The sequence below is a fragment of the Rhinopithecus bieti genome, unplaced genomic scaffold, assembly GCF_001698545.2.
Source record: "Rhinopithecus bieti isolate Rb0 unplaced genomic scaffold, ASM169854v2 scaffold_4101, whole genome shotgun sequence".
In the NCBI taxonomy this organism is placed as follows: domain Eukaryota; kingdom Metazoa; phylum Chordata; class Mammalia; order Primates; family Cercopithecidae; genus Rhinopithecus; species Rhinopithecus bieti.
Window position 1 is genome coordinate 1,755,046 of NW_016804458.1, and position 12,504 is coordinate 1,767,549.

A 12,504-nucleotide genomic window follows, 5' to 3' on the forward strand; every position below is an offset into this window, starting at 1 on the left:
GGGCGCCCCTCCCCCAGCCTCGCTGCTGCCTTGCGGTTAGTTCGCCGCAGGCTGCTGTGTTAACAATGAGGGAGGCTCCGTGGGCGTGGGACCCTCCCAGCCAGGTGAGGGATATATTCTTGTGTGCCCGTTTGCTTAAAGCGCGGTATTGGGGTGGGAGTTACCCGATTTTCCAGGTGTTGTGTGTCTCAGTTCCCCTGGCTAGGAAAAGGGATTCCCTTCCCCCTTGCACTTCCTAGGTGAGGCGATGCCTCGCCCTGCTTCAGCTCTCGCTGGTCAGGCTGCAGCAGCTGACCAGCACCGATTGTCTGGCACTCCCTAGTGCGATGACCCCAGTACCTCAGTTGAAGATGCAGAAATCACCGGTCTTCTGTGTCGCTCGCGCTGGGAGTTGGAGACTGGAGCTGTTCCTATTCGGCCATCTTGCTCCCAAAGTACTTAGAATTTTATAAAGTGAAATAGTTACAGTAAGCTAAGGTTAATTTATTTTTGAAGAAATAAAAATATTTTTATAAATTTAGTGTAGCTCAAGTGTACAGTGTTTTATAAAGTCTGCAGTAGTGTACAGTAATGTCCTAGGCGCTCACACTCACTCACTAACTCACCTAGAACAACTGCCAGTCCTACAAGCTCCATTCATGGTAAGTGCCCTCTACAGGTCTACATCATTTTTTACCATACTTTTAGTGTACATTTACTGTTTAGATATGTGTAGATACACAAATATTTATCATTGTGTTACAGTTGCCTACAGTATTCCGTATAGCAACATGCTATACAAGTTTGTAGCCTAGTAGCAAATTATATAGCCTAGATGTGTAGTAGGCTATATCATCTAGGCTTATGTAAGTACACTCTATGATGTTCACACAATGAGGAAATCACCTCATGATGCATTTCTTAGAATATATCCCTGTTGTTAAGCAATGCATGACTGTATCTGAATATATTCTATAGTTGATCTTTTTTCTGTAATTAGTAAATTTCATAAATCTTCTTCTAGTTTAATTTGTTTCTTAAAGGGAAGGGCATTTTCGTTCTTAGATATCTCTTCTATATTGTTTAGAACTGAAACTGAGTGGCTTTATTATTGAAGTAAGTTATTCTTTGTCCAGACATATTTTATCAATCTGATAGACCTATTATTCAATAAACAGTGATATTCTTTATGATAACACAGCCATAGAATAATTAAATAAATATTATCTTCTTTATTTTCAATATTTTGCCAATCACTATTCTATATTTGATGCACTTTTTTGATGTCTTAGATTTAGAGGTCATTGTATAAGTCAGAATTCTTCCTCCCACAGCAGGATTACCTGAGCAGAATTTTTAGTACTTACGATGAACTGTAACATAGCCAAGCATTTGACTTGATGGTACTCAGCATGCAAGGTTTTAGGGGAGGATGAATATGCCTGGAATTTTGTGGGATTTGAAAGACTGCTGACCCTTCAAGTACAAATAAGTGTTGCTCTTTCATGAGTCTGATTTTCTCAGCATAACCTATTGTTTATAAATACTGCAATAACTTTTTAAGAATTATTTATGGTATTAGATGAAATCATATGTTGGTACTTTGTGTTGCTTTTATGATCTGATAATTGTTTCTGCTCCTTGAAGGGAGGGGGATTATGAGTGGTAGTATGGTCTTCACCAGAGTTTAAGCAGCAAGAGGAATGTAAATCTGTTAGAAAAATTAGGGGCAATCCATCAGGAAATGGAGGCGGGAAATGCTGTTACTATTTCACTCTCACTTTTGGTATTTTTTATTATTTTTGTAGTTTTAGTATTTCAGTATTTTTTACTTTATAAGCATATGTGACATTTTATACTAGCCAAAACTAAAATTAATTTATCAATACCTTTTAAAGAGGATCTAAAATGAAAGCCTAGATTTTAAGGGCAGCTATGCAGAAAATGCCTATTGTTTTATATCTTTAGGTTTCATTATCATTTACCTAAATAAAACATTTTATATCAGTAAAATACTTCATGTTTTCTGAGGTTTATTAATGGATAATAATAGGCCATAATTAGATTATGATCTAATCTAAACGTATACTTTTGTTCTAAAGCTATGATGATTACAACTCTTAAGAGATGCTATATATCTATTTAAAGATAATATAATACTTGGTTAGATTATCTTTGATATTTACCAAAATATACCTTTTTGTCTCTTTAAGAATTGTCTTAATCTCCTTAAGACAGATTTATTTTATCCTTGTCTTACAAATAAGAACATCACAGAGAGGTTAAATAGTGTGGTGTGGTCACACAACTGTTAAGTGGCAGAGGCAAAATTCAAATCCGGAGAGCCTTTTTCCACAGCCCCCGCTCTTACTTGCTACTCCATCCTGACACTCTGAATAGAAGTACTGTCATTTTATGTCAGTCAGCAAATATTTACCAAACATTTACTGTGTGTTCATTAGTAAGATACAGAATATAAGGGAAGTTTTATATTGTGTTCAGGGATTGAAATCTAATGGGATCTTAGTAAAATAGGTTCACAAAACAACTATATAAATTGCAAGTCAAGAAGGCCTATATTGGAAGTGTAAACTGCTGTAGGAACATTGAAGAAGGAAGGATTACTCTGATTGGGAAGGCTTAATTTGCTTTTATAGAAGAAACAGTGTTTTCACTGGGATGTGTAAACTTTCAGGGCAGGTGTGAGTGAGGTAGATTTAGGCAAGTGTGGGGAGGACCTTGAATGCCACATTAAGGAGTTTAGACATTTGGCCTTAGGCAATTATGAGCCTTCAAAGATTTTTTGAGCAAGTAAATAACATGATCATATTGGCATTTAGGTACAAGATTATAGCAGCATGAAAAATGAATTAAAGATGGTTTGTTGTGTTGGAGAAATAGAGAATGTCAGTCAGTAAGATGAAGCGTCATGAAGATGGCAGAAGACCATATGTGCCCACCATCCCCTTGCTTCCCGTGTCCTTACAGGAATTTACAGGAGATACTGTTTCACTATGTGTTACTTTAAAGACTAAATCTCCAGTGATGCTGGAAAACAAGGAAGAGTACCCAACCCCCCCACCCATACACATATATATGTTTTTGTGGGTTTGGTTTTTTTTTTGTTTGTTTGTTTGTTTTTTTTTTTTTAGTTTTGTTACAGGCCATAAACTTCAAAAGACTCAAAGCAGATAGGATTGGATTGTTGAGGAAAACCTACATGCTAAAACATGCAGGAGAGAACTGCTCCAGAAGGGGTAGGGGTACTGGGTGGGCTGCACATCAGACATATGGATGCAAGGCTGAGGAAGGGCATGGGGCCATAAGCAGGGTGGTTAGTTGGAGGGCTGCATGAAGAGCAGCAGAGTAAATCAACGCCTTCACATTTGCTTGCTTGTGTTGAGCAGAAGGCAGTTGATACTTTTAGCCACAGCCTCAGGCACTGAATGTGGGGCTTGAGCTAAAGAGGCAGAGCAATGGGAAGACAGCTAATGACACTCAGGAAAAATGGTAGCACCCCCTTCTGAAAGGAAGGCAACCAGAATACCTTATCTAGCAGCATGTCCCTGGCATCTATGCCAAGCAAATAGAGAACTCAAAAAAACAGCCAGGAATTACCAACCATTTAAAGTTTATGAATATCATAAAGAAGACACAAAACTCAACCAACAGAACCTAAACCTAAACAAAGCAAATTAATAGAGCTAACAAAAACAGACTATAAACTAGAAGAGTCGGTTTCCTCAGAAAGTCTTAAGAGAATATTGGATCCATGGAAAAAAAAATATAGATATTGGAAATTAAAAACCAATTTGTTAAGGTTTTTAAAATACACAGTAAATAAATAAAATAGCACGGTGGGCCCAGTTTAAAAGCAAGTTAGTGAGGCAGCAGATCAAATGGAGTTATTCTCCGAGAGTATAACACGAAAAGATAATTACATGGAAACTGTAAAAGAGAAAGGAGAGTTAAGACATTTCAACATCTTTCTTATAGAAATAAAGGCAAGAAGAGATAAAATGGAGGAGAAGATAATAAATAGTAGAAGCTGACTGAAGATGTATATCTTAGATTAAATTGGACCATTGAGTATGGAACAGAGTGACTGGTAAATGACAAAGGCCTAGTTAAAGATATAGTGCAAAACCTTTCAGAAAGAAAAACAAAAATAGTTACCTAAAGGGAATGGTAATCAGATTGCAGTAGTCTAAAGTGCCATATATATATGTGTGTGTGTACAAATGTGCATACTGGTTCTGTGGAGAGCCACTCAGATGTCCCTCTGCCCTTTAGAACTGAAATGCTCATTCTTGCTGGGAGTGGCAGGAGCTGACAGTAATCTATAAAATCTCTCCAGGAATTGCCCTCTGCTGAAGAAAGTCACTTTGCCCAAGGTCATGTCCCCTTCCCTGGAGTGACCCACATCTAGTAATTTAACAGTTTGGGGGATAAAGGCCTGACCCCTTTGTCTCCATTGAGGACAACTCTGAAGGGCCGTTGCAGCTCCAGAGCTCTGTGTAGGATTGTCTGAGGCCATCCTCTTTTCCTCACTTCCCCACAAGTGTAGATCCTAAGGCCACAACCAGCAAACTTTTTGCAAATGTGTCTCCACTTCAGAGTTGGTTTCCCAGGGAATGCAACCTGTGACAATGTTTTTAAACACAGTGTGATACTCACTAACATTCATTATGTGTTGGGATACAAAATTCCTTCAAAGACAGATGGAAGAGACCTTATTTTCTGACCATAATACAATATGAGTAGATATTAACAACCACCCCAGGAACCACCAACCAATCCTATTTATATTCACACACACACACACACACATACACACACGAATCTCTCTCTCTGTTTTGTTGTTGTTGTTGTTGTTGTTGAGATAGAATCTCGCTCTTTCACCCAGGCTAGAGTGCAGTGGCGCAATCTTGGCTCACTGCATCCTCCGCCCCCCGTGTTCAAGCCGTTCTTCTGCCTCAGCCCCCCAAGTAGCTGAGACTACAGGTACGTGCCACCATGCTCAGCTAATTTTTGCATTTTTAATAGAAACAGGGTTTCACCATGTTGATCAGGCTGGTCTCTAACTCCTGACCTCAGGTGATCTACCCGTCGTCTCGGCCTCCCAAAGTGCTGGGATTACAGGCATGAGCCACCGCGCTAGGCCAATACACATGAACCTCTTCAGATTCCAAGTGCTGTGCATGTAGCAGACACTTACATGAAAGTAATATTTTAATGAATGTAGTGCAAGTTAAATAAAATTTTCTTTTTTTTTGAGACAGGGTCCTGCTCTGTCACCCAGGCTGGAGTGCAGTGGCATTATCTTGGCTCACTGTAGCCTCGACCTCACAAGCTCAAGCCATCCTCCCACTCAGCTTCCCAAGTAGCTGGGACTACAGGGGTGCGCACTACACCCGGCTAATTTTTGTATTTTTTGTAGTGACAGGGTCTCTCTGTGTTGCCAAGGCTGCTCTCAAACTCCTCCCAAGGTGCCAATTATAGGCATGAGCCTGGCCATCAAACTAAATTTGAGAGAGAATAGGTTCTAATAAAATAGTTTACTGAAACTGAGTAATTTAAAAGTGTTTTATTCTCTGACCGGAAATAAGAAAAAGAACATGAGTACTCACCTTTCACAATTTCATAAATTACATCTTATGTCACAAAATGACAGCTTCCCATTATATAAACAGAGTAAGTCTTCTGTTTGTTTTTTGAGATGGAGTCTGATGTGTCGCCCAAGCTGGAGTGCAATGCATAGTCTCGGCTCACTGCAACCTCCATCTCCCAAGTTCAGGTAATTCTCCTGCCTGAGCCTCCTGAGTATCTGGGATTACAGGCACACACCACCACGCCCAACTAATTTTTGTGGAGACAGGGTTTCACCATGTTGAGACAGGGCTTCACCATGTTAGCCAGGCTAGTCTCGAACTCCTGACCACAAATGATTCACTCACCTCTGCCTCTAAAAGTGTTGGGATTACAGGTGTGGGCCACCATGCCCAGCTGAGTAGGTTTTTAATATTGGATACTTACTTGCTAGAAAAATTATGGAGAACAGAATGAAAGTAATAAATATGAAATATGAAGACATCCTTATGTTCTGCTTTATCAAAATGTTTTTCCTAAACATAATACATTTATAGCTGACATTTGTTGGAAACCTGGCACATAAAACTTAGGTAATTAAATAAATGCACGCCTTTAAAACATCGTTAAGTGATGGAACCATAAATGTGAATGCTGCTCTGAATCTTTGCACCCTAAGCTATACCTGTCATGATTCTTTCTGATTTCCACTTTCATAGAGATGATCCACTTACTAACTTGGCCTCTCAGTATGTTGCTCTTCTTTCTTCTAACATTCTTGCCCTCAAACTAACCTTAGCCATGGTTATGCCTTAAAACTGATCATTATCAATCACTGTAGCCCTATCTCCTCTCACCCACAGTAATCTCAATCTCAAGTATCTTTTAACTTTCCAGCTCTCTTCCTCTAACATACTGATCTCAATAATTATCTCATACCATTAGGAGCTCAAATTCATTGATCCACCTTTTCATTGTCGATTACCTCTTTATCCCCTAGGTCCTCTCTTCCTGCCTTACTCAGTTTAAATTTTTTTGTACATCATTATCATTCCCTTGCCTCTCTCTAACCCTCATTAAATTCAGGGCTATTTGTGACCATATTTTTCCCCCTAAAGATGAACTACTACTAAGTTGATACAGCTAACATTTTTAAAAAATATTTTGAAATCGATAGCATCAAATTAGTTCATTTTAAATCAAAGTTGTTAAGATCTCTACTTCTTTATAAAATACAAGTCTCTCACAGTAATGAACTAGCTTCACATTTTGTGTGATTCCCAAAATCTACTGATAAAAAGAAATGCAATTTTTTTTTTCCCCAATGTAGATGAAAGCAGACTTTACATTGGGCCACAGAAAAACTCTTATAAGCACTGTCTATATATAACATGTATTTCACAAATAAGTTAGTGTTACATATAACTAGTGTTTTTCTTATTTATACCATATGACTAACTTTAATCTATATGTGAATGTATGTTTAATAGGAAATTGCCCGGCATTTACGCCCTGGAACTCTCAGAGCAATCTTTGGTAAAACTAAGATCCAGAATGCTGTTCACTGTACTGATCTGCCAGAGGATGGCCTATTAGAGGTAAGATAACGAAGGTAAACATCCTATTTATATTTCAATCTCATAAATTATCTCAGAAGTTCTGATGTGTAAGAAAACTTTTTGTTTTATTATTTTACTTTAAGTTATAGGTTACATGTGCAGAAAGTGCAGTTTTGTTACATAGGTATACACGTGCCTTGGTGGTTTGCTGCACGCATCAACCCATCACCTACATTAGGTATTTCTCCTAATGTTATCCCTCCCCCAGTCCCCCACCCACTGACAGGTCCCGGTGTGTAATGTTCCCCTTGGATGACTGTTCCTTGGCCACCTGATGATTTTGGACTGCGGCTTTCAAAGACCAATTTGTAGTATGCTGTATAGCCTTCAAAGAATTTAGATATTTTTTCTGGTTGGCATACATTATGATTTTAAAATAATTAAATGGTGTGAAACTTGTTTTTACATCAGATGACTGTGCCATCACCATAAATTGCTAGTCATGAAAATACATACAGTTGACCCTTGAACAACGTTTGAACTGTGCTGGTCCACTTATATTTTCATTTGTTCAATAAATATATTAGAAAGTTTTTTGGAGATTTGTGACAATTTGAAAAAACTCTAGGGTGAACTTTGTAGCCTAGAAATATCAAAAATAAAAGAAAAAATATGTATATTATGAATGCGTAACATATAGGTATATACTAGTCTATTTACGTGTTAATCAACTTTTTGTTAATAGTGAAGCTCCTGGTCAACAGCATTAGTAGTTAAGCTCTTGGGGAATGAAAAGTTATACGTAGATTTTTCCACTGTGCAGGGGATAGGTACCCCATACCTCCACACTGTTCAAGGGTCAACTGTTTTCCAATGAAATTAAGAAGTCCAGCCAGGCTCAGTGGCATGCACCTGGAGTCCCAGCTACTTGGGAGGCTTAAGTGGGAGGATTGCTTGAGGCCAGGAGTTCAAGGCCATGGTTTGCTATGATTGCATTTGTGAATAGCCCTTGCACTCCACCCTGGACATCATAGTGAGACTTTGCCTCTAAAAGGGCGGGGGAGGAGTCTAATATACAGTGTGATAGTGTTACCCATGGCAAATTCATAGGGGTCTGCAGCAACCTCAGTACTTGCCTCTTCAGAAGAAAGAATCCAACCGAGGAAGCATAAGGCAAAAGGCGAGACTGAGGCAAGTTTTAGAGCAGCAGTGAAAGTTTACTTAAAAGCTTTACAGCAGGAACAAAAGAAAGAAAAGTACACTTGGAAGAGGGCCAAGCAGGTGACTTGAAAGACAAGTGTATGGCTTGACCTTTTGCCTTGGGGTTTTCATATGATGGCATACCTCCAAGGTCTTGCATTACTTCTGACCACTTGCCCAACTCCTGAGATCTTATTGGGAAGCCACTCGTCACCAGTTTTAGTTGTTTTCGATCTACTAGGAGACCGCCTTTCCCTGGTGCCAGCTGTGACCAATTATTACTTCAGACAGATAGTTAACAACCACCTGACCATCTCCTGATGGTCTCCCGATACTCCTGGTGTGAGGTGTGGGAGCCCTTTCCTGCCCTGCTCATACCCGACTAGCTACTGACTGTAACAATAGCACTAAAAGTGATAGCTAACATTTTGGTCACCTTTATTAACCAGATTCTACCATGACACGTGTTGTATAAATGATTTCTTTTCATTGCCATAGCAATTCCAATAGGCTGGTATTTGTTATATCTGTTTTTTTAGGAAACTGAAATCGAGACTCAGAGAGGTTAAGTAACATCCCTAAGCCAGACAACTAATATGAGACAGCCATATTTATCTCTCATATTTTAAATTAACATAAAATATGAAACAATGAAAGAATTCTGAGAAAATATAAGTGAAAATAGGTCTGGTTTAGGGTTAAGAAAGTCATTTCTAGACCAAAATCCAAGAAGGAAACTGTAAATACAAATTTTATTTTTTTAACTTCTTATAGATTTTAAAATTTTGTGTCAAAATAAGCTAAATGAAATTTAAAAGAAATAAATGTAAGTGATTATACTATAAATGACAGAAAAATGGCTGATATCCTTAATACACATTTATTTTAATGAGTATTATGTTTTATGTGAACAAATCTATTAGTCTTAAAAAAAATTATGTCCTGGAAGTTGTACATAGAAAAGCCTTCCCCAAATATTTTGTTTTCATTTTCATACATTGAAATGTTCAATCCACCTGGAATTTATTAGGCATATAGTGTGAGGTATGGATTTAGCCAGCTATCACAATATTGTTATTAATAATAAACATTTTATCTAAATGGCTAAATCCATGGCTAAATGGGTTAAATCCTTCCATCCTTTCATTGTTCTTTCTCATTTATTGAATACTTATATACATCCTTGCCTGTTTCTGAACTTCCTATTTTATTCCATTGATCTGTGCCAGCAAAATACTGTTTTTATTATTATAGCTTATTTATACTTTACAAAAGTGTTCTTGGTTAGTCCCTAAAATGTATTCCTCCAAATGAACTTTATTTTCTCTATTTATTTATTTATTTTTTGAGAGGGAGTCTCGCTCTGTCACCCAGGCTGCAGTTCAGTGGTGCGATTTTGGCTCACTGCAACCTCCGCCTCCTGAATTCAAGCATTTCTCCAGCCTCAGCCTCCTGCATAGCTGGGATGACAGGTGCGTGCACCACGCCCAGCTAATTTTTTGTACTTCTAGTAGAGATGAGGTGTTTTTTGTACTTCTAGTAGAGATGAGGTTTCGCCTGAGGTCTCCTGACCTCAGGCAATCCACCCACCTCCCAAAGTGCTGGGATTACAGGCATGAGCCACCACGCCCAGCCAACCTCCGAATGAACTTTAAATGATTTTTTACCGAGGTCTTTACTCCACCCCTACAAAATGCAAATGGGATCTTGAGTGACGTTACAATATGTTCATAAATTATATGGAAATGTCATATCTGTAATAGTGAGGTTCTCCAACTTCATATATGGTATGCCTCTCCTTTTATGCAAGTAGTAGAGTCACTTTTTTTCATATGGTTCTCAGTCATAGTCTATTAAATTTACCCCCATATTTCTTTGTTGTTGTTATAGGAAGTGACTTCATTAGCTCCATTAAGATTTCCTGATATAATCCAAGATATTTGTAAAACCTTATCTATTGTGCATCTTTGTATGAAATTTAGACATACTTGTGAAATGTAAAAATGTAACAAGCTTTATTTTTTAATAACCAAAAGATAAATGTTTATTTAAAATTTACACTTATTTTATAAATAAGTATTTCCTCACCTTCTGATAGCTTAAACCTGTCAACTAGGTTTGAACAGAGACTTTTACTCAATGAGACTGAAATATTATTAACTATGAAATGTATACCCATTAAAATATTATCCAAGGGGACTGAGGGAAAAGAAAGAAAAGGAAAAGCATTATCTAAGGTATGCCTGTGATTTTGCTCATATCGTTTGAAATAGATTATTACTGCCTGTAGTTTGCAAAGCCATTTACTAAATGATTGAAATTTTTCTGATCTAACTACACTGGAGATTTCATTGCATACTAATGACTGTGTGGTTTAGATAATTAATCAAAAATCAGAAGTTAGAGCTTCAGTAGCTTCCTCTCATATGGCTGATTATTTTACTTGATGTGAGCTTGGATAAGCCACATTTTCTTTCCATGCCTCACTTCTTTTATCAATAAAATGAAATGAAGAGGGCTGATATAGTCAAAGATGCCCTTATCAATTAACTACTTTCAGATTATTATTTGGCTTCAGATGATAAAATACTATGAAAATACATAAAAGCCAAATGAGGTATCTGGCTATAGGTCTTCAAAGTGAAAATCCGAGTGACACAAAGACAAGTTGTCTGATCAGTGAGCACTTTGTTCCTAAGATCAGCTCTTCATTAGGGGGACATCCTGTAGATGCAGAGTGACCATAAAATTTATTGCCCAATTAAACACACTTCAAAAGGCAGCTCTAATCAGAAGAGATGTTAGGACAAGAGGTATAAACCAAAACTGTAACATGCAAACTGGAATATATTGTTATCCTATTTATATGGCCAGAAGAGAAAGAGGGGAACATGCTACTTCTCTCAAAAAGTATGGCTTCAGTTTATATTTTGTCATTATCCATTATTTTATTTATTTATTTATTTATTTTTATAGCAAACAGTTATAGAACATGTTTTACTTGCTGGATTGTGATAGGATCAAACAACTCATTTCTGCTGTACTCCTAGAATTCATAGTAAGTTTGAGAGGTCAAAGATCTTAGCATGAATACCAAAATTTGTTTTCTTTGAATATTGCTAATTGTGACCCAGTCAATTTTGTGATTATAGGAATAAATTATGGTATTTATAATATGAGACATTCTAGAATGTTCTTTCACCGTTAATGTTCTCTTATACTCTGCTGGTTGTAACTATAAAGATCTTATATTTATGTGTTAAAGACAGCATTGATGGAAAAATGTTCAGCTGAGTAATCAAATACCAGTTTTCTACTAATGGCAAAGAATTTTTGAAGTAACAATGCCCACTGCTGGCAATGCTATAGTAAAGTAGATACCCTCATAAAGCTGGTGACAACTATGGGCATAACATATTGAAAGCCTTGGAGTATTTCTATAACTTTTGTCCCAGAATTCTACTTCTTAGAATCTAAGCAAAGGAAGAGAGTGGCAGCAGGACTACAAAATGGAAAGTTACCTGCACAGATGTTCATGGACAGAGTATTTGTGATCATTAACAATGGAAATAATATGCATATTTACAGATACATCCCACCTTCCCTCCTCTAAGAAACCTTCTATGGCACCCATAGTCTGCATCAGTCCGTATGTGTGTTTTCACAGCACTTTGCTCTCCTATACTATAGTGGTGTAGCCAAGAGTCAAAATAGCTCTGTACACCTGGGCAAGTTACTCATCTCACTGTGCATAGGTTTCCTCACTCTGTAAAACGAAGATAACAGTACCTGCCCTATCAAATAGCATTGTGCCTAGCAAATAGTGATTGCTCAACAAATGGTAGTAGTTATTATTGTTATACTATTACAGCAGTGTCTGTTTGCTCGTGTGAGACTGTGAATACACATAGGGAAGAGATTTTTTTCTTGCCTGGCATATAAAAGCTCTTCAATAAGTGATTTTTGAAAGAAAGGCAGGGTTTAGTTAAATAAATTACGTTTTTTGCACTCAGTGAAAAAGTGTGTCACCTTTTTTCTCTGGTGATGATGAAGACTCTGTAACAGTGTTTCCTAGCGTTGGTTGCACATCAGAATCACCTAACCAGTTTTTTAAATACTGATGTCCAGACTCATTCCCAGAGATTCTAATTTATTTATTTATTTATTTATTATTTAT

At 37.4% G+C, this 12,504-nt stretch overlaps 1 protein-coding gene across 2 annotated transcripts in view; it reads left to right on the plus strand.

The window, feature by feature from the left end:
• The window catches only part of NME7 (NME/NM23 family member 7), a 222,994-nt gene that overhangs the window by 177,745 nt on the left and 32,745 nt on the right, over positions 1–12,504 (plus strand). For both annotated transcript variants that reach the window (XM_017868462.1, XM_017868461.1), the window contains exon 11: positions 7,059–7,166. In XM_017868462.1, the coding sequence (XP_017723951.1) occupies positions 7,059–7,166 (108 nt within the window). The remainder of the gene's footprint in view (positions 1–7,058; positions 7,167–12,504) is intronic.